This window comes from Artibeus jamaicensis, unplaced genomic scaffold (assembly GCF_021234435.1).
Source record: "Artibeus jamaicensis isolate MK-2021 breed Jamaican fruit bat unplaced genomic scaffold, CSHL_Jam_final contig_519, whole genome shotgun sequence".
NCBI classification, from domain to species: Eukaryota; Metazoa; Chordata; class Mammalia; order Chiroptera; family Phyllostomidae; genus Artibeus; species Artibeus jamaicensis.
The window spans coordinates 50,257,327-50,283,730 of NW_026521871.1; the positions used below are offsets into that span (position 1 = coordinate 50,257,327).

The 26,404-nt window shown below is 45.4% G+C and overlaps 1 protein-coding gene across 7 annotated transcripts in view; it reads right to left on the minus strand.

Annotated features, from left to right (window-relative positions):
- Positions 1-26,404, minus strand: part of ULK4 (unc-51 like kinase 4) — a 316,223-nt gene that overhangs the window by 180,049 nt on the left and 109,770 nt on the right. For all 7 annotated transcript variants that reach the window (XM_053669534.1, XM_037148358.2, XM_053669531.1 and 4 more), the window contains exons 26-30: positions 26,123-26,174; positions 25,926-26,020; positions 20,505-20,556; positions 20,267-20,411; positions 7,884-7,976 (exon numbers count right to left, since the gene is read on the minus strand). In XM_053669534.1, coding sequence (XP_053525509.1) covers positions 7,884-7,976; positions 20,267-20,411; positions 20,505-20,556; positions 25,926-26,020; positions 26,123-26,174 — 437 coding nt within the window. The remainder of the gene's footprint in view (positions 1-7,883; positions 7,977-20,266; positions 20,412-20,504; positions 20,557-25,925; positions 26,021-26,122; positions 26,175-26,404) is intronic.

Here is a 26,404-nt window from a genome sequence, read left to right on the forward strand (position 1 = left end):
CATGACCCTACCAAAATATGGTAAAAAACAGAACCTAGGCATAGCCTCGAAGTGCCCCCCGCCACAGACGTTTCCCGTGGAGAAACCGGCATCAGCACCTAACCAAGGACACGGTTCTCGACCCAGGAACAGGGCGCAGCAACGTCACACGCAGCCCGACCGGACACACTGAGGAGGGCGCAGTACCACTTTCGGGGTGCTCACGCCAGAATCACATGACCTTCATCTAACCGCAAGAAAACATCAGACAACCCCAAATTCAGGGGCCTCTTACAAAAGAACCACCCCGTACACTTAGAAGGCATTACAGTCACAAAGGACAAAGAAAGAGTGAGGACTGTCCCAAGACTGTCTTGTACTAGGACTGAAACCTGGGGACTGGTCACCTGCTGCTGTCCTCTCCTCGTGGCGTGGCCTCACCACGTGGCTGCTCCCGCCCAGGGAGAGTGCCTAGAGAACAAGGTGGGGCTGGGGACGTCTCCTGACCAAGGCTCGGGACAGAAAGATCACACCCACCGCGTTCTAAACGGTGACAAGCCCATCATCAAGGCCACCCAGACGCAGGTGGAGGAGATCAAGAGTCACCTCCTGACAGGGAACAGGAAGGAAAGTGACCGGGAGAGAGAGGTGTGCGGCCACCCTGGTGAACAGACTCACCCGGTGTTGGTCTGTGACACACTGAAATTTTTACAGCTATGTCTCCCCAACAGGACAGATGGGTCGAGTGACAGCAGTCAAGAGCCAGAGACCAGTTCATAGGCCACCACAGCCCTCCCAGCAGTCACAACTGGCACCTCATCTTCATTTTCTGTTGCTGACCAGCAAATGCCAACAAACGCAGTGGCTTACAGCAGCAACACCCCTTTATCCGTTCCGCATCCTGAGGGCAGGAGTCTGGCTCGCCCAGGCTGGGCCCTGGGCTGAGAGGGTCAGCAGTGGGGAGTGAAGGCGTGGCTGGGCTAAGTTTTCACCTGGAGGCTGCAGGCGAAAGAAAAACATTTTCAACTTCGTCCTTGATGTTGACAGAATGCAGTTCCCTGCAGCAGTGGGAGTGGTGCCCCCAGTTCCGTGCTGGCTGTCAGCTGGGGGTCCCTCTCAGATCTTGGAGACCTTGTCTCGTGGGCCCTTGCCTCTCCAAAGCCAGTAAAGGCAGACCCCCAAAGAATCCTTTTCTAGCTTCAAGCCTCTTTGCCTGCCCTGTCTCCAACCTCCAGACGGATGTGAATGGCTCGCAGGATTTCTCAGGCCCATCTCTGATCCCATAGTTCAAGGTCAGCTGGTTTGAGACCTTGACTACACGTCTCCAATGACCCTTCACAGAAACGCTAAACCACTGTTCACCTGAACGCCTGGGGGAAGGTGTGTACGTACCAGGGGCTGGGAATCTCACAGGCCACCTTGGACTTGTGTTCCCCACGAGCCTGAACTTGCCCTCCATTCCAATTCCATCTCCTCCACGCCTCCTTTTTAAAAAATAATTCATATTGGATTCTTTAAATAAGCTGCTTCTGGCTAACTTGGGCAGAAATCCAAATAGAGATGCTGGACTTTAAAAAAACAAAAAATTCCAACAAGACTGTGGAAGGAGATTTAGAGTTTGTGTTTGTTCATAAATGAGCACTGGGCTAAAAACAAAGCTTTTTCTTTTCTTATGACTTACGTAATTTGCCAGCCCAGGAGACCAGCAGTTGCTTTCAAATAAAAAAATCTCTGACATCAGCTGAATTTCAAAAGATCGGTTCAGTGAATCAGCCTCAGAAAGAAAGGGCTTCATAATGTTTAGCTATAGCGCAATGTCTACCGTGAAAGCAACAATATTTGTAACGTTTCTCTTTGAAATGTTTGCCCTCGCCTACAGTGTCTGTGAATTCTCTTGCACAGAATTGCAGTTTTCTTAGTAAAAGTACACAGATAAAAATTTATTTTTCACACAAAAAGGAGAAGGGCAGCACTGGGATTTCAGCAGCTTTAGCACAGAGAATTCTGAGATCTGGTCACTTTGCAAAGATCCACAGAACCCTCCCTATGCACCAGTATTAGACTTCTTCCCTGAAGTTTACACCCCAGGGGGCAAAAATCACAGGCGATATAAAAACAACCAAATCCGCCCTGGCTGGTGTGGCGCAGTGGATTGAGTGCCAACCTGAGACCCAAAGGGTCACTGGTTCGATTCCCAGCCTGGGCACAGGCCTGGGCTGCAGGTCAGGTCCCTGGTGCAGGGTGCGTGAGAGGCAACCACACACTGATGTTTCTCTCCCTTTCTCCCTCCCTTCCCCTCTGTCTAAAAATAAATAAATTAAAATTTTAAAAAATAACTAAACCCAAGTTATAAAGCTGACTGCTTCATCTGCTGAGGTCTCAGAATTAAGGGAGAAAATGAGGCTATTCAGAATGTACCTCTGATGTACAAAGATCTCCCACTGCCTAATATAGCATGTAAAAGATACGAGTTTCAATAAGAGAAGCCACGGTTAAGTGAAAAGCAAGTGTTTTTCAATAGAAAGGAGATTTTAGATGGCAATGAAGGAAACGGCATTTACATTACCAACTTCGCAATGATTTCCTACCTATTACCTCAACAGACGCCCCGTCCGGGGATGTGATAACGCACATGCTGAATGGGACAAGGCCACAGAGCGTCTCCGTCACAGAAGTAAAAAGGTGAGAGGGGAGAGCCGGACTTCAGGATCTGCTACAGTGCGTGCAGCTCACGTATAAGAAGTCTCCGTCCCCTTCTCCCTCCCGATGCCACGAGGGGCCTGCAAGTCCCTCGCTGCCCGGGGCGGAGCATGAACTGCCCCTGTACAGGCACCAAGGCTCTCATTACCCAGCCAAGGGTTTGGGCTCCTCGCTGCCACATGGGCCCACCGCCTCCTGTCCCACCTGGGGCCTGAGCCCCCACCCCTGCCACTCTGAGCCCTGTGGCGCTCTGGCTCACCATTCTCTAACAGTTCTTTGAACCCCTGGCACTGTCCCCAAGACATGATTCTGTACTGATCACACAGCTCCTCGCACTGAAAACTAGAGGCAAGAAACACGTTGATCCTTGTGCCAGAACAGGGCAGGAACTAATCAGAAAGAAACGGCATCAGTAAAGTGCTGGACTGGCAGGGGCACCAACCAGAGGCCAGTCCCTGAGAGGACACGTGGCCAGCGCTTATTCTCCCTGCAGGAGTGAGCCCAACGCTGAAAACAGTGATCGTCTCAGAGATACTCTTCAAATTCTTCTCCACTCCATGAACCTGCCTGTTTCCTACAGTCCCTTTTTGTCCTGTTACTCAATGAAATGTGAGATATTTTTGCTGTGGCATCCACAGGCTAAGACACCAGGCTGAGATCCTCCCCTTCCTCTCTCATTCATTTATTAAACGTTGACCGAGAGCCTTCCTTAGGTGCCTCACACGGGGCTGCGTTAAGAACCACACCGGGCAGTGTGAGAGCGCTGGCACGGGTGTCTGCAGAGGGTACGGAAGGAAAAACAGAAATGGCCTCCTCTCTCCGAGGGGCCGAACAAAGGCTGCAGCATGCGACCAGTGACCACGCAACAGTAAACACGGACCACGCATGACTCAGTGAGGAGCATGAGCTAACCCACTGGGGCCTAACAAAAAAAGACAAAGAAAAAACCCTCATGAGTTAGATGCGATTAACCTCATTCCACAGAGAACAAAAAGGAACGTTGAGTCTTACCCAGGGTAACACAGCTCCTGAACCTCAGAGTCCGTGATCCGAATGGCTCTAAGCCGCCGTAAGACAATGCAGAGAGAGAAAAGGCTAGTGTAGACGGGAACACGAGTTACATCTGGAAAGAAGGGTGACTAGGCGGAGAGCAGGACCCTGAGGCATGCCCCCCATTTAAAGAGCTAGCAGGAAGAAGACCACCTGGGGGTCTCTGTGTCCATGGGATGCAGGGAGCCAGAGCACTGATGGGGCTGAAAGGAAAGAGGGTCAAAAGGAACAGTTTAACCTCCTGCTCACCCTCCTCAATGTTCAGGTCTGAGGTTCAGTCCCAACCACTACAAACTGTACTTTCTTTATACTGAGTGACGTCAGTGTCCTCCAGCTCACTCCAGGAGCCGTCTTGAAGACCAGCCCATGACACCAAGGTACTCACAGACAAGAACGGAGTGGTGAGCCACTTAAAACCACTGGCCCCAGAGCTGTGTTGCCGACCACGAAAACTGCAGCTAGGCTACGGACTGCCACCAACGTTAACATCCAGTGAGGACCACCAGCCTGTGAGGGGGTGTGCTTCACAAGTAGGGGGGGTTTCTCCTGATTACACAAATGATTAAAAATCGTCATAACTTTATGTGGCTACTTATATAAAATTATTTATAAAGTATGAATATACAGAAGCATAAAATGTATTTTATTGAGCAGTATGTCTGAAAAGGGGAAGAGCATTACAAAGAGAATATAATCCCAGCACTGTAAGAAAATCATTAATAAGTTTTGATGTATTATTTACTTGTCTTTTTTCTATGCATATAGGATGTAGGTCGATCTCATCTCTATGATATACAGCTACCATTTCTTGTGCATGTGCTCTGTGTCATTTGGACAGCCATGCCTCACTTAATGTCTAATGACCCTATGAGGTCAAGTCCATTTTACAGAGAAGGACACTGAAGCTTAGACTGGGGAGGCAAATGCTCAGTGTCACTCGCAAAGCCAGCAACACGTCTGGGATGAGAACTGGAATCCGTCTAGTGTAAGAGCCTGTTACAGACACTGTATCAGGATACGGGGTGGGAGATCAAGTTCAGGTCCTAATACATATATCGGGGTTTATTAAAAGCCTTTCCCACGTCACTGACTATTCATTCAAAGTGAGTCCTTGCACCCACATAGTTTCCTGTCCGATCATGTCTGTAACTAGTCCTCTGGAGCGAATCCTTAGGCGCTGCTTTTTATCAGCACTCGTTAGAAAGCAAACACACGTCGTGGGTGAGGGGCCACTTCTGATGGGTTCACACCCTCCGTGGGTTGTCCCAGCTCCGTGCTCCTGGGCCACAGACACATGTCTCTGCCCACATCACTCGGTGACACTCGGGAAGAAGCGAGTCTGGGCACACGAGGCGGCCAGCCCATCTGGTCCCTACCTAGGACACTCTATTTGAAGACAGAGACCAGCTGTCTTTACTACTATTGTTGTTTTAAATACTGTCTTAATGAATGCCCTTGTATATAAATATTGTGCACATCTTTTACTATGTTCTTCCGATATGGTCATAGAAGTGGAATTGCTTGTCACCAAAGACGCACTAATTTGTGAACGTGCACATCTCACTGGACTCTCGACGGTGCTGTGGGAAAACGGACCCTGCGGTGATTGACGGGGACAAGACTCTGGGCAGTGTGCACACAGACAGGTGCGCGGATGTTGTCCATGAAGCTGCGCACCTGAAATGCACGCTGTGCTGTCGGCCAATGTTACCCCGATACACTTAATTTAACAGTATTACCTCTGCCAGTTTGATCTTTTTATTATTTTAATGGAACTTTCTTTGATCACTACCAAAGGCGACTCTCTTTCATGTTTATTGTTAGAAATGGCCTCTTCATTCCTTGGCCCACTTTCCCTTTGGGCCTATCTTCCTTTAGAATTTCAAGATACTGAAATGAAGTCTGTGCACTTTGCAAGCAGCCGGGTTGAGCTGTATCTATGACCCCAGCAGAAAGAAGGGTGCGGGGCACCTCAGAGGCCTTCACCTCACTGAAGAAGCACGTCTGCCCCCCTGCCCGGGCTCCTTTCCTGCGACTTCGCTATGGCAAAGACGGCTAAGTGACGGCACATGTTTGAGGCGGTAACAGGAGCGTGCCTAGGAAGTCACGGAACACTGCAAACTCAGGCCCCTGTTTAGTCTGGCAGCGCTCATGGTCTTTAATTACATGACCAAGGCCCTGTCTGTGCAGCAAACACGGCAACATATTCTGAGCAGCAACTGCCATCGCAGAAAACCCCAAGACCTGATACGGAAGAGGATTTGGCCTTGAGACGTGAGAAGTGAACTGGGAGCCTGTGCTTCAGGCCACGTGTTACAGTCCCTTCTCTTGGGCTCCACCTGCCCCAGAGCCGACTGACAGCAACGAGTGTGTGGAAAATGTTTACGGACAAGGCAGGAGTTACTCAGAGCAGATAAGCAACAGCACAAGTTGGCAGCACACGTGCTTTGTGAATTCTGAAATGGTAAGTGACCCTGGTAAGTTAGGAAAAGAAAGTTGCAAACGCTGCAACAGGACTGAGATGCTAACACTTGCCAAATGTTATGAAGGGGCAGATTCCCCCAGACTTGAGGCAGTACGCTGGTCATACCACAAGACTCTGTTTGTTATTTCCACAGTCAGGATGCCGTGAGCTGACGGTGTTGCTGGCCGTAACACCCACTGTTTAAATGCTCAGGAAGCTTGAAATCTTGACCTTCAGTTCGCACTTGGACAGCCCGGGCTAGACCTCTTGCAGTAAAACAACAATGATAGTACTTGAGCTCTAATATTTCCAAGCAAAACAAAATGATAATTCTTAGGTAAGAAATAAACTTTTTTTTTCAATTCAGGAAAAGAGCTAAATGTTGCTCCAAAAACGTGCAAGTTAAAATTTAATTTGTTTGCTAAGGAAGATTTGCTGAAATTGATTACCTCTTAACAGAAAAAAGCCCCAGAGGTGTTGCTCTCTCTGTGAGCAATGGTGCGGTGCGACCTGCTGTAAAATGAAGGTGCGGGGAAAGGCCAGAGCACAGGGGGTTTAAACACTCCACCTAACAGTAACCTTGAACTGATGTAGCAATTTCCTGTTCTGCTATCAACCCAATAAGAAGCCAGATTCACAGGGCCATGGTGCCTTTTAGGAAAATCCCTGTCAGGAACAATGGGGATTCATTTGATCAGGCTCTTGTTCTTAGTTAAGGGGAACAATAAATTCTCCATTGCTCTATGACTGAGCTTTTGACGACTTCTTTATCCACTAAGAATCCCATAAATAAGAATAAACACAGTAAAATAATAAGTATTTCATTTGACATAGGATACTTTAATGTTCCAATAGTTATTACTTAGTACTCTAAATTCTTAATGCTAAATTAAGATGCGTACCCTTCAAAGAACATAATGCTAAAGAATCCAATGTATAAGTTAAACTTATAACAAATGGTTCATGGTTATTTTTACATTGCTAGAAATCGATTTGAACCCTAGCTGGTGAACTGTGAACCAAACGGTCATTACTTCAATTCCCAGGCAGGCCACATGCCTGGATTGCCAGCCAGGTCCCCAGTGTGGGGGGTAGGGGTGAGAGGCAACCACACATTGATGCTTCTCTCCCTCTCTTTCTTCCCCACTTTCCCTCTCTAAAAATAAATAAATAGTATCTTTAAAAAAATCTATTTGCCCATGACACCAAAGGAATTCTGCTCTTGATATATACTTCATCTTGCCTACAAACCGCTACTACCAAGTCACTGGGGAAAATGACATAGGTTATTAATAAGCTACCATTTTAGGCACTTTCAAAAATTAGAATGGGTGACACATATCCTTTTAAAATGATCTATAAACACTATAGGTTTAACAAAATATTCAATATAGTGAGGCAGTAATTGACATTTTACAAGGATTTGTGTTAGTTTTTTCTCTTTCAAGAATTTGCCATTTTTAAAGCATCAAAAATTCCACAGGATGCAAACTCCAGCAAGGGATAAAAATAGGACAAGATCCAAAATGGCACAAATGACAGATATTACAAACCATAAAACACGAAAAATTACCACTTGGGTAACTCAACTGCCAGACTTTTAGAATATCATCAACTTTAACATTTTCGGAACATATAAAATCCATTTCACAGATGAGCAATGAGGAAGGAAACTGCGAAGTGAGCGTACCTGGTGAAAGCTGGGCTGTGCTCGGTCATGGCCACCAGCAGTTTCAGAGCGTACGCTGGTACTGGGTCAGGCTCCGTGAGGATGGACTCATACCTGAAATGGCAGTGATTGGACAAACACTCAGACACCGAGACGAACGTGTGAGCTACAGGTGTGTGCCTGCAGCGGTGGGGAGGACAGCGAATGGCCTCCCAGGACTCCTGGGAAAATTCAATGAGACGGTCTATAGAAAGCAATGAGTACTGAGCTGCACAAACCATGGGAAATCTTAACATTAGGCATCTATGCCAGGGGCCCCAAGACCACCCTCACATTCAGAGGTTTGCTAGAGGACTCACAGACCCACACGTGGTCATAGTCACGGTGAAGATTTAGCTCAGCGTCCCCCTATCCAAAATGGACACATTCCAACAACCCCCCAACCCCCGGATGCCTGAAACCACACATAGTGCTGAACCCTATATATACAATTTTTCTATACATAGATAAATACAGTTTACAGTTTCTCTTTGGCATATCCAAATTGCCAGCATCACTACTCTTGCACTTTGGGGCCACTATTAGTAAAATAGGGTGACTTGAACACAAGCACTGTGACACAGTGACAGTGAATCTGAAAACCCAGGTGGCTACTAAGTGACTCACAGGCCGACAGCATGACAGAGCAGACACACCAGACAAAGGGTGACTTATGTCCCGGAGGGACAGTGCGAGATTTCATCATGCTACCAGAATGGCACGCAACTTAAAACCTATGAACTGTTTATTCCTGGAGTTTTCCTTTTAGCATTTTCAGACCGTGGTTGACCACGGGTAACTGAAAGTGTGGAAAGTGAAACCACAGAGAGGAGGGGACGACTATAGCGCAACACAGCAAAGACCCCGGATAATCAGAAGGGAGAAGGCGCAGGCGGGCCTGGAGGATTCTGGGCCCAGAGCAGCTCGGGCTCCCCCTCTCCCACTCGGGGTGGCCCAGAGCTCTCTCCCCCCAGTGCTGCGTACAAAAACGCAGCACATGTGGGTGAGGTTTCTGCCCATGGAAGCCCATCAGAGTCTCAAGCAACCAAGGTGTTCACTGTCCAACAAGTATCGAAACCCCAGGCTCCCTGAAGGAAAGCAAGTGTGCAGTGCAAACCACACTGTCTGCTCTGACAGTCCAGGCTCCGTCAACTGCCCTTGGCAGGTCAAGGTCACGTGAGAGCCCTCCAAGGGCCAGGTTCTCATGTGCCAGACATGGGCCATCCTTGCAAGCAGGCCTTTTGAAGGACAGTGGTCTCGGGCCTGTTATGTTAACTCTTCTCCACAGCATTCTTCTAATTGAAACTTAAAAATCTGAAATAGAAGTTATTACCAGAGAAAATAAAACTCAAAAGGTCTTTACCAAAAGTTCCCACAAAAAAAGTTTAGACTGTGCTCCCATGCTATTTGCTAGGCAGAGGCTGGTTTACATACTATGTCGACCTGTTAGGTTAAGCTATCCAGTATAGAGCACCATGTTGATGCTTGATTGGATGGATGGATGGATGGGTGGATGGGTGGATAGATGGGTGGATGGGTGGATAGATGGGTGGATAGATGGGTGGATGGGTGGATGAGTGGAGGGGTGGAGGGGTAAATGGGTGGAGGGATGGATGGGTGGATGAATGGATAAATGGGTGGAAGGGTGAAGGGGTGGATGGATAGATGGTAGGTTGGGTGGGTGGGTGGATAGAAGGATGGATAGTAAGATGGGTGAGTAGGAAGATGGATGGGTGGATGGGTGAATGGGTAGTTGGATAGATGGGCGAATGGATGGATGGATGGATGGATGGATGGATGGATGGATGGATGGATGGATGGATAGATGGGTGGATGGGTGGATGAGTGGAGGGGTGGAGGGGTAAATGGGTGGAGGGATGGATGGGTGGATGAATGGATAAATGGGTGGAAGGGTGAAGGGGTGGATGGATAGATGGTAGGTTGGGTGGGTGGGTGGATAGAAGGATGGATAGTAAGATGGGTGAGTAGGAAGATGGATGGGTGGATGGGCGGATGGATGGATGGATGGATGGATGGATGGATGGATGGATGGTTGGATGGATGGATGGATGTGCAAATGGGTGGGTGGACGGATAGCTGAATGGATGGATGGGCAGGCAGACAGATGAAAAACCTCACCAATCAACTTTATGACTTAACTATTTAGAACAACCAACAACTAAAGAGGGAGCTAACTATCCCCAGAAAACCCAAAAAGTGTATTTAAAAATCCACAACATGTAACAGATGCTTTTCATCTAGAGAACAGGGCTCCAGGCTCCTACTCAGGGCCTATTTACTCTCATTTTGAAAATGATTCTATAAACAGGCTGAATTATGCAGTCTCTAAGCCCACAGCCGTTAAAAAGGAGCCAAGAAAAGGGAGGGGAGGGACTGTTACAGAAAGGCAACCTGAGAATTACGAGTGGGACTCAAAGCACAGGAAAAACAAAAGAAAGCAAACCCACGAAGTCCAAACAGGGAGTGGTCTGGGGAGCACTTCATGCAGAGGAGGAAGCTGCTCTCACCGCAACAGGACCAGCGGGCCCGTCACACACCGTAATGTTCAAAATGGGGGAGTGAGTCAGGAAAACATTCAACTGTGCAGCGCTGTGTTTAAGGAGGTGGGAAGTACCACATTTCAGAAAGTCTTCTTATAAAACACTTTTAAATTATAGCAGTTAAAACATTTGCCCACGTATGATGCAAGACAAAATACCAAATCACTCACCACAAAATCATAAGCAAAATATTAATAAATCAAAGAGAAAAGTATATTTAAATACAGAGCACAACCAAACGTAATTTGAGAAATGAAAAATCTCAAATTTAGGAGAACAATGCATTTTATCGTGTGAACAAAATAAAACTTAAGGAAACGCCTTTAGAAGTGATAAAAAGGTATTCGCAAAATTTAACAGCCAATTTAAACAAATTTTTTAAAAGGAACAACTCTTTGCATACTAGAAAGAAATCATTATTCTTTTCTTTAATAGTCTTATAAAAATAAAAAGCTCTTATCATCATAAGTCAGCGGTACCAAAGACTACTTTCCAGTTCGATGATTTGCTACAAGAACTCATAGAACACAGAAAAGCCATTACACTCCAGATTATGGCTAATTACAGTGAAAGGGTACTGATTAAAATCAGCAATGATGAAAGGCACGCAGGATGGTCCTGGCTGGTGTGGCTCAGTGGATTGAGTGCCAGCCTGCGAACCAAAGGGTCACTGGTTCCATTCCCAGTCAGGGCATGTGCCTAGGTTTTGGGCCAGGTCACCAGTTGCGGGGGGTGGTGTGGTGGGATGTGTGAGAGGCAACCAACTGATGTTTCTCTCTCTTTCTGCCTCCATTCCCCTCTGGCTAAAAATAAGTAAATAGAATCTTTTTTAAAAAGGCACATAGGGTGGAGCCCAGGAGGGGCCAGGCACGGGTTCCCAGCTGTCCCCTCGAAGTGAAGTTGTGTGGACAGGGCTCACACCTCCCAGCAACCAGGTGTGACGCACGTGTGGAACACCACCAGCCGGGGCAGTCTGCACAGGTGTGACTGCCGCCCCCGGAGCCCTGGCTCCCAGGGTTTCATCAGGGGTCACTCACAGAGGCAGGGGTGCCTGAGTGGCTCACCCCACTACTCAGGCTCCAGCCCCTCTGGGGGTCACAGTGACACGGTGCGGCCGAGGCCCTGCCTGTGATGTACGTAGTTAATGTAAATTGTATGGCTGATTCCAGGCCCCGTGTACACTGAGACCCTCTCAGTGGGCAGGATATTCCAAAGGCTCCAAAGTTACCTTCCGGAAGGTGGTCAAGGGCCAATTTCTTTGTAATGTGCAGGATTGGAACGGTGCACGCCTCTAAATTAGTCCTTCAGGACACACATCCTTAGCAGAAAAACTGAACCCAGCTGAGTCTAAAATACAGCATTAATAAAAGACCAGAGAAGAATGAGCCCTTCTATGGCTTACCGGTGCTTTGAAACTGTCAGGCAGAGAATTTCCACTGAAATGGGGGTGAGAAACTTCTGATGAGTCACTCGGGTGCCCCGGGTGCCCAGCGCCCCGCCCCACTCCCAGCTTAGCTGAATCACACAGGAAAGGACCACAAGCCCAGGGATTTTAAAAAGCTTCCCGCACGATCTCCTTACGTGACTGCGTGGAAAAGACTAAACAAAATGCAGACAACTTCTGAGACACACGCTAGGGAAAAATATCAATAGCATAAAACATAAAATATTTTAGAACAAATTTCACTTTTTTAAATTGAATCTACTAGAACACGAGTAGGTAGAATCTACATTTAAAAAGAGAACACTAATGAGACATCACTGACTGAAATGCAAACGTCTTGAGGTTGTCTGAGGTTATCTAACCTTGAAACAGGAGGGAAGAATGAAGCTTATACTGGCCCGTGCATGAGAATTTTTTGCAAAGACTATTGTTATGTTTTTCTCCTCTTGGGGAAAAAAACATATAAAAGTCATACGATATATTTAGAATACAAACATTGAATATTTTTAATGTATGTTAGTTCAATCAAAGAGGTTTGTAATAGTCAGCAAGAACTTGCCAAAAGAATGCTGTGATCGATAAAGACAGGTGATTCTCTTCCAAAGACAGATGAAGCAGCTGAACCGATGGCAATGGGATCTCGCGCTGCTCTGAATGCCACTTGGCAGAAAGAAAAAAAAACACAAAAAAACAATGGTAAGCCCGGGCCCCTGCAATGGATCCAAAGGAGGGCAACCAGTGAGCGGCTGACCCACACCGATGGGCAGGGGCTGCAGAGAAGCCCATCATGGGCTCCTGAACCTGGCCACACACTGAAGTCACTACCAAGTCAAGAGTACGCCGTCCAGATAGCACTCCGGGACCCCACTCTTCAACCTCCAGGATTCTTCCCAAATAAGGGGTCTCAGCTAGGTCCCGGTCAGCTGGAAGCCAGGCAGGAAAAGCCATGCATCCATCCCAAGTTCACATCTACCCCAAAGGGAAGAAAACATCTAAAAATACATTCAGGGGGCCAAGCACCAGCAGGAACCAGTGCCCAGCCAGGTAGGCTGGCAGAAAATTGAAACGACTACCTAAGTATCTCCAAGTTATTGAAAGGCTATATTCTAGGGATGTGACCAAAAAATTGGCCAAGTGCAAAGAGGTGCCTATTTCGTTGGGAGGAAAGGGAGGAACCATACCATGAGGAGGTCCACTCTGCTGGTATCAAGCCACACCCTGACCTTTCACATCTCCATGGAGGGTATCTGAGGATTGGGGGGGAAAGAGTATTCCAGAATACCCATGAAACCTTAGGGAAAATACAGGAAGGAAGAGTCTAAATAAAAAGCTAAAGTACTTTACAAAACCACGATAATTACTACGTGTTGGGAGGGATCAAGAATACACATATAAGCCCTAGCTCTCTTCCTCCCTCCCTTCCCCTCTCTAAAAATAAATAAATAAATAAAATCTTAAAAAAAGAGAACACACATATAAGTTAAAAGGAAGGAAAGCTGACAACAATGGACAAGAAAGTAACAGGGAGTTAGAACAGTCAGCTCGTAGCTTATAAACATGTATTGTCAATAAATTAAAAATCTAAGTGAAAAACTTCAACAACGTTAGAATACTAAAATGTGTAAACAGTCACATAATCTTGGGTGAGAAGGCCTATACAGCATGACAACAAGAGAGAAATACATAAAAAAGATATTTATAAAACATTATTCCAAAGACTTAAAGTACTAAAATGATCCTGATCAAAGATGAAAGAATATTTAATCTTATCTAACCAAATTATTCAAATCAAGGGGAGAAATCACTATACCTAACTGCACTGACTCAGGTACACACTCAAAACATAAAGGAATTGGGTAAAAGGAAAAAAGCAGAACATTACAATACTTCTTTCTGGTGCAAAAATATTTATGACTTAAATTTTATCTGCAAAAAAAATTTTCTAAGGAAATGCTAAAAATGAAACACTCCTCTCTGCTCCGGTCGCCACCAAAGATGGCTAAGCTCATGCCTATTTTAACTCAGAATGTGCGTAGGTAAGCGATACAATACAGAACCAAATGATTGTCCCTTGAACCACCGGCACAGAAACCAAATGCATGACTTTTGCTGGACATTATTCTAAAGACAGGTAAATAATTCTACAGTTGTGTTACCATTTAAAGGTTAAGACAATTCTAATTTGTAAGGAAAATAATTCTCAGACTCTGCAAAACAGAGCCTTAACAATTTATGAAGTCGTATGGCCCTGGTAATTGCACAGGTCCCAAGAGAATAATAAAAGGGAAAGACAGTACTCATTTTCCCCAGGAGGTAAATGCTGAATGCCGGATTGTCATAAAAATATTATTAGCACATTTATACCGGCCTGATCTCTTCTCAGTAGGATACACTGCCCCGGCCGGTAGTTAGAGCATCATCCCAGTACGCTGAAGTTATGGATTCGATTCCCTGGTCAGAACACATACAAGAAGCAACCAATGACTGCATAAATAAGTGGAACAATAAGTCAACGTTTTTCTCTCACTCTGTCTAAAAATCAGTGAACAAAAACTTTAAGAAAAACACAATACACCCAAAGCTAAAAGAAAATATGAAAACTAAAATCCTTGTTGGCAGAGTGGTTCCAGTCTACCAAAGGCAAACTTGTGGCGAATTTTCCCCATGGCTGCTACCTGGCTTAAAGCCTTCCAAGGAGAGACAGGGGGGCGGGGGGAGGAACGGCAGGGCTTCCTATCTCACGTGCGTAATCACACAACGTGGTACATGCGTACGCATATTAACATGTATTCTTCCCCCAGAATAACAATGGGGTGTTTCCCAGTGAAGAACCTAACCCATTGACAGCTAAATATTGGAAGAGAAATGCCCTCACCTTATGTAACAAATCTCAAAAAAAATGTTCACATACTCAGCAAAAGACTTTCAATACTAAGATCTCACTGATAATGACTTCAATATTAAACTTCTGAGAGGTGCCAATTTTTAATTAATAAGGTCACTCTGGGCTTAAATTCTATCAAGTACTCCTTCTTCTCTTCTGCACGAACCTTTAAAATTAAATCCTGTCTCTCTACTGAAAAAGAAGTCATGGTAATTTGCTCAGTATGTGTGGATATCCTTCTTCCCAGAAAACAAACTTCTCCTCATTAATCATGCAGACAACTCCGTTATGTTACTGGCGTTCGTCTACACTGAAGAAAGGGGGAGAAAGTGAAAGAGGAAGGGGGAGGGAGGAAGTGAGGGCACATGCACCAAGTGAATGGCAGCACCAAGATCTGAACGCAAACATATTCCAACCACAAGACGCAGGTTACCAATGACCAACGTCACTGACTTTGCTAAGCAGAGTTCCCTCGAGCTGGTGGCAGGAAAGAGAGAGAAACTGCAGATATGGAGGGAGTGGGGCTGGCAAACCCCTGCTGACTTAAAGATGGAAGGGCCACTGAAGGAGCACAGCACAGCCCAGACCGAGGACTTTTGTTCTACAGCTAAGTACTGGTTGGCTAATGGTTTCCAAAATGGCAAGTCCAAATCCTAACCACCACCCCCCACCTGTGAGTGTGACCTTATCTGAGGATAGGGTCTTTGTGGATGTAGTTAAGGACCTCGACATAAGACCATCCTGAATTTGGGAGGCCTTAAAAATAACGGCAGATGTCCTTGTAAGAGAAAGGCACAGGCAAACCTGCGCAGACACAAGGAGGAGGCCAAGTGAGGACAGAGGCAGAGCCTGGAGGGCCATTGCCATAACCCAGGGCTGGGGCGGTCACCAGAGGCAAGGAGAAGCCTGGGCTCTACATTAGAGTCTCTGAAGGAACCAGTGCTGCTGACGCTTGGATTTCAAATGTCAGCCCTCGGAATCAGGAAGAGTAAATCTCTGCAGTTTTAACCCAGCCACTTCGCGGTCATTTGTTATAGCAGCCCTGAGAAACTAATACGAACTGGGAGAAACCATTCTGCCCACAACAGGCAGGAGCTGGGAAGCACATTTCTCCCAGAGTCTGCAGACAGGGGCTCGTCCCCGCAGAGAGGCACCTGATTTCAGCAGCATGAGTTCCTGGGCAAACAGCCAAAGTCACACTGGAGGCCTGCGGGCTTCTCACCTACAGAGCAAGACCTAGTAAACAGATGCTCATTTAAGCCACTGGGTATATTAACATTAGTGAATGCTCGTAAGTCAGATTTAAAATTTGGGGGCTGAGCATCCTTCTCTTGCTCTTGGCATTGATGGAAATGCCCTTGAGTAGTATTTCAAAATTCTAATCAAAGGAACACTGGAAGTTCTGGGAGACACTGACAGGCCATGGGAAAGAGTACCCTAACCTCATATAATCTGAAGAAACCCTGAGCTCCAGGAGTTTAGATGAGGGAACTGTGAAACCCCAAAGCAAAGGAACAGTGAGCGCGCAGAATGGGCCGGGAGGGGCCTGCGTTCTGTGGCAGGTTTATGAGCATCGAGTGGGCTCGCAGTGTTTTATTGAATTCATATTTAAGTAAACACGTTTACTTGCACGACTTACAAATTTCTTCAGTTAAAAAATGATTAATTTCTGAAATATCTGGCTCCACCCAACAGCACATTCCATAAAGGCTGGGGCTGAGCCCATCTTGGCCGTTATTATATTACCATGAACGAGAAATACGCCAGTGGCATAAGACACAGTCAGCGTCAGTGAGCAAATGGGCCAATGAAGGGAGCAAATATTCTCTTCCAAGCTTCCTTCCTGTGGCTCTCACTCGCAGATTTCCGCCGGTAAGAAGAGGGTCTGCTTACTGCCCACCACTCCGCCTCCTCCACACCCGGGTCTTCCCCATTCCTGCCCGGGGTGCCCTCTCTTCTTCTCCCCAGTCACACCCAGGTTTCAAAGTCTAACCCCAATACCGTCCCCCTGTAAGTGACATCATCCTCTGCACACAGAGGGCACTAACCAAATACCTGTCACTGAAGTTCACCTCTTTAGAAAGTGAAGCATGTACAGAGAAACAGTAATGGGCCTTTGATATTAATTCATCACTTACAGAGTTGGTCATTGGTGGTATGTACAACAGATGTGGTAATGCTGAATTTTACGTGTCCACCTGACTGGGTCTCAGGATACCCAGTCCTTTGCTCATACACTGTTCTGGGTGTGTCTACGAGGGTGATTCCCGATGAGGTCACCGTTCGAGTTAATGGACCAAGGAAAGCAGATTGCTCTCCCTGATGTGGGCGGTCTTCATCAATGACGCTGAAGACGGAAATAGAACAGAAAGGCTGAGTGAGAGGGAGCTCCGCCTGCTCCGACTGCCTGCGGCCGGGACATTGCTCTTTTGCTGCCTTGGGACAGGAATGGAAACGTCAGCCTTTCTGGGGGGCCCAGCCCGCCAGCTTTCCCACCAATACTTAATCCCATCAGCTCTCCCACACCTCCAGCCTGCCAACTGCAGATCTTAGGTTCTCAGCCTCCAGAGACACGTGAGCCAAGTCCTTCTCTCCATAAGTCTCTTTCTCTCTCTCTCTATATATATACACATACATCCTATTTGTTCTGTCTCTCTGACAACCATAACTAACATCTACTTTAACAAGATATTTATATTCTTACGACTGAGTTTTCATTCCTATCACACAACAGCTCTGATGAGCACCTGGGACACAGGTATTACATGGGATTTAACAAGATTAAATTATTATCCTTCCTTCAAATTTCACCAGAGCTACTGGAAAAGACATCCACTAGTTTCCCAGGATCAGTGCCTGGGAGCCTTTGGCCAAGAAGAAAGAGCATTTCTGAGAACAAAGCCACGCAGAGGGAGGCAGAGCAGAGAGGTGGTGAGAGAGACCCAAGCCCACGGTTCCACAGAATAAACCCCAACCCGAGTCCAGGTCTGTCCGAGGCCAGCACAAGTCCTGGACTTCTCGGCTGTGTGAGTAAACAATTATTTTCCAAGTCAGCGCTGAGTCTTACTATTTGCAAATAAAATACTCTTTTAACCTGTACAGTGCGACCCTTTCATGTAAAAACTGGGGAGCCATGAAAACATGGTTCCTTTGGCTTTATCCACAGTGTTAAGGTTGAAAGAGGATTAAAACATGAACAAAATGCAAAGCGCAGACACTGGCGTGGCTACAGAGGTCCCCTCATCTGCAGTTTTGCTCTCCGCAGTTTCAGTTACCTGTGGTCAACCACAGCCTGCAAATGCAAAGTGAAAAACTCCGGAAAGAGCACGTGAGTTTTAATTTGTGTGCCGTCCGAGTAGCATAATGAAATCTTGTACTGCCCTGCTCTGTCCTGCCCGAGACAGGAGCCCCCTTTGTCCACACAATCCACTCTGTATCCTCTGCCCACCCGCTAGTCACTTAGTAGCCGCCTCTGGTACCAGGATGACTGTCTCGATCTCACAGAGCTTGTGTTCAAGGCAGCCTTCTTTTACTAATAACGGCCCCGAAGCACAAGAGTAGTGATGCTGGCAATTCAGACATGCAAAAACAGAGACATAAAGTGCTTCCTTTAAGTATAAAGAAGTGCGAGTTCTCAACTTAATAAGGAAAGACAAAAAAATCCTTCACTCTGGCTGCTGAGATCTATGGCAAGAACACATCTTCTGTCCATGGAATTGGAAAGAAGGAAAAAACTCCATGCTCGGTTTTGCTGTCTCGTATTGAATTGCGGAAGTTCCAGCCACAGTGCACAGTAAGTGCTTAGTTAAGACAGAAAAGGTGCGGCATTTGGGGGTGGAAGACAGGAAGAAGAAATGTGTCCCAACTGATCGCAACATGTTGCCCTGGAAAGTATCAAGCCTGTATCAGCAAGAGGTCCCCTGCAATGAATGACACTCCATAAGTAAGTTACATGACACTTGCTGAGCCCCTACCACATGTGCCAGACAAGCACCGTCAGTGTTATGCATTTAACCGCCACCTCACTTCTGTGGAGTGCATGCTATGTTACCGTTAAAATCTTCACTTTAAAGGGCAATGGGAGAGATTAGAATAATGGAGCTAATAATAATAGGAGGAGTGCTAAACATCTGTCAAAACTATACTATGTCCCACATACTGTACTAAATGTTTTACGAGAAGTGTCCCATTTAATCATCCCAATTAGCTTCAAAGTTAGGTAGGAGTAACCCCATTTTACACACTCTCCCAAACCTGGGTGAACTTCAGGCAGCAAGACATTTGACTGCAAATTCACATGTGTATCAACAGCTATTACTAAACTGTGAAGTCCTGTTGGAGGAAACCCTGTCCCTTCGGTGTGGGGACATCTCGGGTACTGAAAGAAGCTTCTCTAAAAGCTGTTGGATGGGAGATATGTAACATGCACCTTTCAAAAATCACATTTTACATGAAACCCCATTTTTAGGCATGTTATTGTCAGAAAGAAGCATATGATTACATATAGTTTAGAAGTGTCCAACGGCACCAACAGCATGAATTAATCCCATGACACGAGGTACAAAGTCATATTCGCCCACATAAGCACAAAGCACGCACACACAGTCATACACAGTCACCCGCCCTTCCACGATGAGGATCTACTCTGAGGAACACATCGATTGGTAGGAGATTTCATCACTGTGTGAGCTTCACAGAGCGCACCTACACAACCCAGGCTGGCCTAACCCGCTGCACACCTCGGCTACATGGGACAGCCCGCTGCACACCTTGGCTACACAGGACAGCCCACTGCACACCTCAGCTACACGGGACAGCCCACTGCACACCTCGGCTACACGGGACAGCTCGTTCCTCATCTCGGCCACAAGGGACAGCCCACTGCCCCTCGGCTCCAAGCCTGTGCGGCATGTTACTGCACTAACAGCATGAGATTAGATCTCCATGGTCGTCCCCATGTTCTGTGTGAGTGATGAAAAAAGATAACTCCTTTCTGGTAACGCATACATTACCTGTTCCATAAAACCCCTCCAAAAAAAAATCCTGTTTGTATCTAAATTTAATTTCCATTACAAGAGTTTGGGAGGGAAGAAGATTTCCATCTCTATGGTTTCTGAGTAGGGCCCAGAAAAGTCCCAATTTCATCTCTCAGTACTCTGATCATGGTGACCTTGAATAATACATGTCACCCGGGAACCACAAACACCTTTAACTCTGCCTAACCTCAGACTGGGGTACCTATGGAACACAGAAAAAGCTCTAAATGGATATTTTGCAAGACGAACTGAGATTCTCCAGGGCCCTGTGCAGGTAACAGTTCCTGCCTCTGTTTCTAACCTCTCTTACAAGGAGAACACGAGCATGTGGACGTGAATATAAGCACACCGAGACCCCGACGCCGTCACTGCATCTAATCCGACGGAAGCGTCCTGGACAGCCCACCCGTCCCTGTGTGCGTGCAGCGCGTGGTACTCACTGGGGAAGTAAGCCATCTCTGATGAGAGCCAGAAGGTTGCCGTCCGCATCGACACCCGCCTCCTTCCTGCCGTCCTCAGCCTCCTGGCTCACCAGCAGGGAGGCGGTTTCTGAGAGCAACCGCAAGCTGAAGAGTCTCCATTCCACTTGAAAAGAAAATGCCGAGTGTGTGACTGCGAGGAGACAGAGTGGAGACAGAACCTGTGCCTGCTGGCACTCGGGCTGACGTGGTCACTTACCATTTTGACTTTGAACCAAGGAGACCAAGGGGGGCAGGATATAATCTACGACCTGAAAGAAAAGACGTTGAAGACTTGGTTCAAATCTCAATGAACACAAAACTGGTAACAAGCACTAGCTACGCTTCTTCCCCCACCAACAGAATCACTAATCAAAGGAGTGGCAGAGGGGGGATCAATAGCTAATTTATCCTGGATTTCAAGTCTGCCTGACCTTCAATAAACCATCAAGCTGACTTAACTCTGAAAAAGTCCTCAGGTCAAAGTGGCATTATGTTCATCAAAACAGTAATTAATCAAAACCTGCAGGGTTTGAAAGGAACTTTAGTAATATAATGCAAAATTCGATTGGCATGGGTTGGCATTAAACCATCAAATTAATGTATATAAGCTGGTGATCATCACTCAAGTTCAAGATAAACAATGATCAAAATGTTGGGGGAAAGGAGACATGTGCTCCTCAGGTTTTGTCAAATACACCAAAGAACTATGACAAGGTAATCTTAGGTACTTTTAGAAATAAATGCAAAAGATGTAAATTCACTTATAAACCATCTCTATGATTTCATAATAACATCAGGCAGAACATAATCAACTATGGTTTGAAACCTCCAAAAAAGCAAGTTTTTCCCCCAAATACAAATGGACAATGAAGAAAGGACAAATCCCTTTCCCAGTCTAATTTTGATATCTATTATCTCATTTGATGAACTACTTTGACAACCATAAACAAAATTTCTATTGTTTACAACTGAACTTATTCCTAATCCTAAGTGTGTACTTGCCCTCTCTACACTGATAAGAAGGCAGGAGAAGGTTCACAGCCCAACACCGCCGCCCTGCTGGCCAAGCCAATGAAACAACACCCTGCACAGGTAGAGCGCCCCACACCTCACCAACCACGTTAACAAGCCTCCTGTACAACAACACAGGATTACAACTGAGGAAGCTGCGAGGTATGGGCTTGAGGAAGGAATTCCTACAGAAACCCAAAGACAAGAGGGGAGACCAAACAAGGATGTGAGAGAGAATGCTAGACTCGGAAACTTACAGTTACTGCCAACAGTAAGCACAGCCTGGCTCAGGAGAACCAGCCACATAAACATAAATTTCACAATAAAGGCTCACTTATCTCAGTTCAATTCATTAGGTTCATTTCTGTGCTGGTCTAGGTGAAGCAATTCTATAACAATTTCTGATGTATTAGGATTAAGCATATGACAAAATGTGCTGATGTTGTTAGAGACCAGAATTTTCCCAGAGGAGGAAGGGACACACAACTATGGCTTGGGGACAGCGAGAGAGAACTCTGTGGGGGTGGGTTAGGTTTGAAGACACATGTGAATTCATGATTTCAAAATGTGTTACATGCATGCACATACATGATGTATAAGCAGGCATATGAGTGGGTTGTATGTGTGTGGTTACATGTGTAATCCATGCATAGATGTCCAAGTTTCCTGGAAGGGCCTAGAAGCTAAGACATCTCAGGAGACAGAAGCACACTTAGCGCCCTGCTCGTGGTCTCTAACGCCATTTCCCAGAGAAGGGACCCAGGGGTCCTCAGAAAAAGGACTCGTTCCAGGGCCAGGCCAGAATACCTCGCTGTGCCAGAAAGTAAAGAATAGTTCAAAAGAGGGTTGGTGCGTGTCACAAGGACACACGGGCCAACTTGAGAGGGTTTACACTGGCCAAATCTGGTATCGTTTTGAGCACAAAATGATAAAAACAGGACTCCGTGGTAGAATGGTGACAGGTGCCCACACACCAGTCCTTGGAACCTACTGATCTGGTGCCTGACACAGTAGAAGGGGTTTCGCAGGCATGATTAGGTTAACATTGCGAGATGAGGTGTCCGTCCTGGATTATACAGGTGGGCCCAGGGTAATGGCCCAATGTCCTTATAACAAGGAGACAGGAGGGTCAGAGTCAGAAACGGAGGCGTGACAACACAACAGGGGTCACGCTGGCAAATTTGAGGGGCTGTGAGCCAAGGAATGAAGGCAGCCCCCGGAAGCTGGAAAAGGCGAGGAAACAGCTTTTCCCCTCAGAGCCTCCGAACGATGAACAGGTATACTGACATCCTGATTCCAGCCCCAGAGACCCGTTCTGCACCTCTGACCTCCAGAACTGCAAGGCAATACTAACTCTGTGCTGTTTCCAGGCACTACCTTGGTGGTAATTTGTCACAGTAGCTATAGAAAACACACAGAATGAATACAAGTCTATTCAATGATCTACTGATAGGTAAACAGGTGTGATAATTCATAGCAGTTAACTTTGCAAAAAATAAGCTTACATTTACCAACTTCATTAGCCACTGCCAAACAGTTTTCCCAAGTCGCTGGGCCAGCTTACACGCCTGCCGGAAGGCTCTGAGAATTCCATTTGTTCTGCATCCTCACCGACTCTTAGGATGAGCTCAAAAATTTGGTTTACTTAAAGTTAATCTAATCAGTATTTATTAGGCTCCATCCTTTAGTTTAAATACTCACAAAAGAACAGGCTCTTCATAAAAATGACTTAGCTTATTTCTTTTAACTTAAAGAAACTGAAATGTATTTTAGGTGACTTATGTATATTATTACCAGAATTTTCTGATAAAGAATCACCTTTATTTTTCCATTTCCTATTATGACATATATCGAAACCACCACAAATGGAAGAGATTCTCTGTCCCAATCAAATTATAATCGTATTGCTAACTTCTCTGTAGGCCACACTGATCATTTCGAACTCAGAAGCACTAAATAGTCTAAACTCTGGGAAAAAAATCTCAGTTAAGCACTTATGCTCAGCAAGAATTAAATGCACGTAACCACTTCTATATAAGCAAGTTTCGATCAGCGACCTTGAACACAGGCTGTGCTAACATTTCAAACAGTGTTCTGCTCCTCAGGGTGCAGAATCCTCAGCTTTCTGTATTCCAGCCATGATCAAGAAGTGGTAATTAGAGGATTTCCCATGAGTTACTGCACTGAAAAAATACCTTCACAAAGCCCAGGAGTTGCCATGAAATCGCTCCTCTCATAATACACACTACAGTTTCAATGACTATCACCATAGCATTTCATGATCAGAACATAAACTATTAAATGTCTATTTAAAGGTAAGTACAGATATTTATAACTGCTGGGTCACAAAAAAATTATCATCGGGTTACTGCTCGTTAGAGAAGAGTCAGTAAGCAACACTGAAGCAAACACTATCTCAAGAAGACTGAGAAATCGTTACTCAGAAAGCGACCACAGTAAACAGGGGTCCCACGGATAGTGGGTACTGTTGAATTAACTCTCTAAATGGAGTCAATTTAAAAAATGCCAGATAAAATAGAAGAAAACAAAGTCTTAAAACTACTTAAGGTCCAAAAAGACAATGAGGAAATTTATAGACCATATTTCTGAATGAAAGCCTCAACTAGAGAGTAGAGCAGAACTCAACTCTCAGAATAAGTGTTGTGTCCAATTATCGTAGCACCATTCCTTGGCTGCACCCTGGAGGCACTTGCCAATGATATAGGAGGGGTCGCTAGGGCAAGAAACGGGGGTCTGAGTGCAGGTCTCCCTGGCACACGGAGTTCTGTGAGTCTCCGACACTGAGCTGGGCACAGAGAAGTGGGGATCACGCACGCAGAGTGAGGGGAGCCAGGTCTATACACTCACACTCCTGGGAAAAGCTAAAAAGGCTGCCCTGGGAAGCTATGATCTCAGACTACAGTCTCAGGGATTTGCAAAATGGGCGCCCATTGGTGCCCTTAGTCCAAGGCGGCCCTGACTGACAGAGCCCCAGGTGAACCCGAAGCCTCTTGTGGGAGGACACAGGCTTCAGGGATTGCCTGTGACCACAAGCAGCGAATACTAGTAAGGTCTCCAAGAACACCCGCCGATGAGGACAGGAGCAAGTTACAACAGACCACAGCACATGGCAGTCTTCCGAGATTGGAGTTACCGGACCCAGTGTGAAACAACAAAATCCTTCAAACGTGAATGAGTAAACCGCACACTGGGAAATACATACGGGGGCAGAAAATGACAAACAGCAATGTGGTAGACTGAAAAAAAAAAAGACAGGCAGAATCTCCACTGATAACAAAACTTCTACACATGAAAAAATAATTCAAGGGCTATATTTAGCACCAAGCTGGAGGACAGTGAAGACAGAAATAGAATCATCCAGAATAAAAACAAAATTATCCGGAATATAACCCTGAGTGAGATAAAAGACGGGACATAGAGAAAATACAGTGAGAAAGTCCAATGCACCTGCGATCGGAGATGCTGAAGGAGACCAAGAGAGAATAAGCAGAGAGAAAGCTGATTATTTTCCGGAAGCTATGGAAAAAGACAAGCCACAGACTCAAGAGGCACAGAGAATCCTACGCAGAATAAACAAAAGGTTACATTTAATTAAATCATAGCGCATCTACAGAAAACCAAAGATCCTCCCTGTTCGCCCCTCCAAAAAGTCCTTAAAGGGAGGGGAAAAAACAAAGATTATTTTCACAGGGAAAAAAAAAGAAACAGATCATCAGCTCAAGTCTCAATGGCTACAATTCAGAACATACGGTAATGCATTAAACTCTTCATAATACTAAACAATAACAATAATAACCGCTAGCCTAGAATTTAATACCCAGACAAAACCTCCCTCAAGAAACAAGGACTTTATCAAGGAGTTTGCCACCAGCAAACCCAAGCGAAGGAAAACAGGGAAAAAAACTGACTGGCTCTTTGATAAAGTTAATAAAACTAAAAATAACCTCTAGTCAGATTATAAGAAAAGATTAAAAAAGGAACGAAAAATGGCAAACATCTGAAAGGAGATATTAGATTAAAAAGACACTAAAAATAGATGGCAAGAGAGTATTATGAACTTCTTTATGCCAATGAGTAGTTAAAATGCGATTAAAAATATCAAAAAAAAAAACAAAAACCTGACTTGAATAAGCATGTCATAAAAGAGTACTCCCAAATGGTCACCAAACGTTTGAAAAACCACTCAGCCTCATTCATAGTCTGGATCATACAAAAATGTAAAACTGTGCTGAAATATTGCTATGTAGGCATCCATGAGAAAGAGAAAAACAACAGGAGTTGGGAAGGATGAGATCAGACGCTGAGCTGCCGGGGTCGACTTCAGCTGGTGCCACCTCTGCACAAGCTAAGTTTACATATGTCCTGTAACCACTAATTCTGTTCCTAACTATGCACCCTAAAAGTAACACATGCTTAAGTAGAGCAAAATACATACACAAGAACATGCATAGCGATATTTGTAAAGGCCCCAAACTAGAAACAGCCTCGTGTCCATCAAAAGTAAGTAAATTGTGATGTACACATATACTTGCACTCAGATCTCTACGGTATGCAGAATTCCCAAGTAAATGCAAAGGTGTATTTTTTAAAAGCTGCCAGAACTGACCGTAGAGCAATAGTCTTTCAATAAAATAGGATACTGTATTATTGCTTCAAAAGCCGACAAGGTGATCTTGATAAATTCTTCCGATGCCACCAGTCCTGAAAAGACAGTTAATCATTAAAGATGTTTATGTACATGTTTAAAATCACAATGTCAAAGTACCTCAATCATGGATGCAAAATGTCCCTTCATCCACTCACCTATGGCTCCTTCTATGTTAGTTTCTCCCGAGTCCACCGATTTAATATGACTCTAAAAAATAAAAATATCAGTAAATGGAGATCTCAGACTAACTCTGAAATAAGACGTAAGTATTGTTTTGCCCCAAAACCTCCTACCGTACTTAATAACTCATGAAAGGCATTAAATATTGTACTACATATATATTGTGAACACTGTAATCATAGTTTTAAAATATGATCCTATGAAATAGTATATATACATCATAAACTATCATCAATTTTAAGCATACAAATATTGGT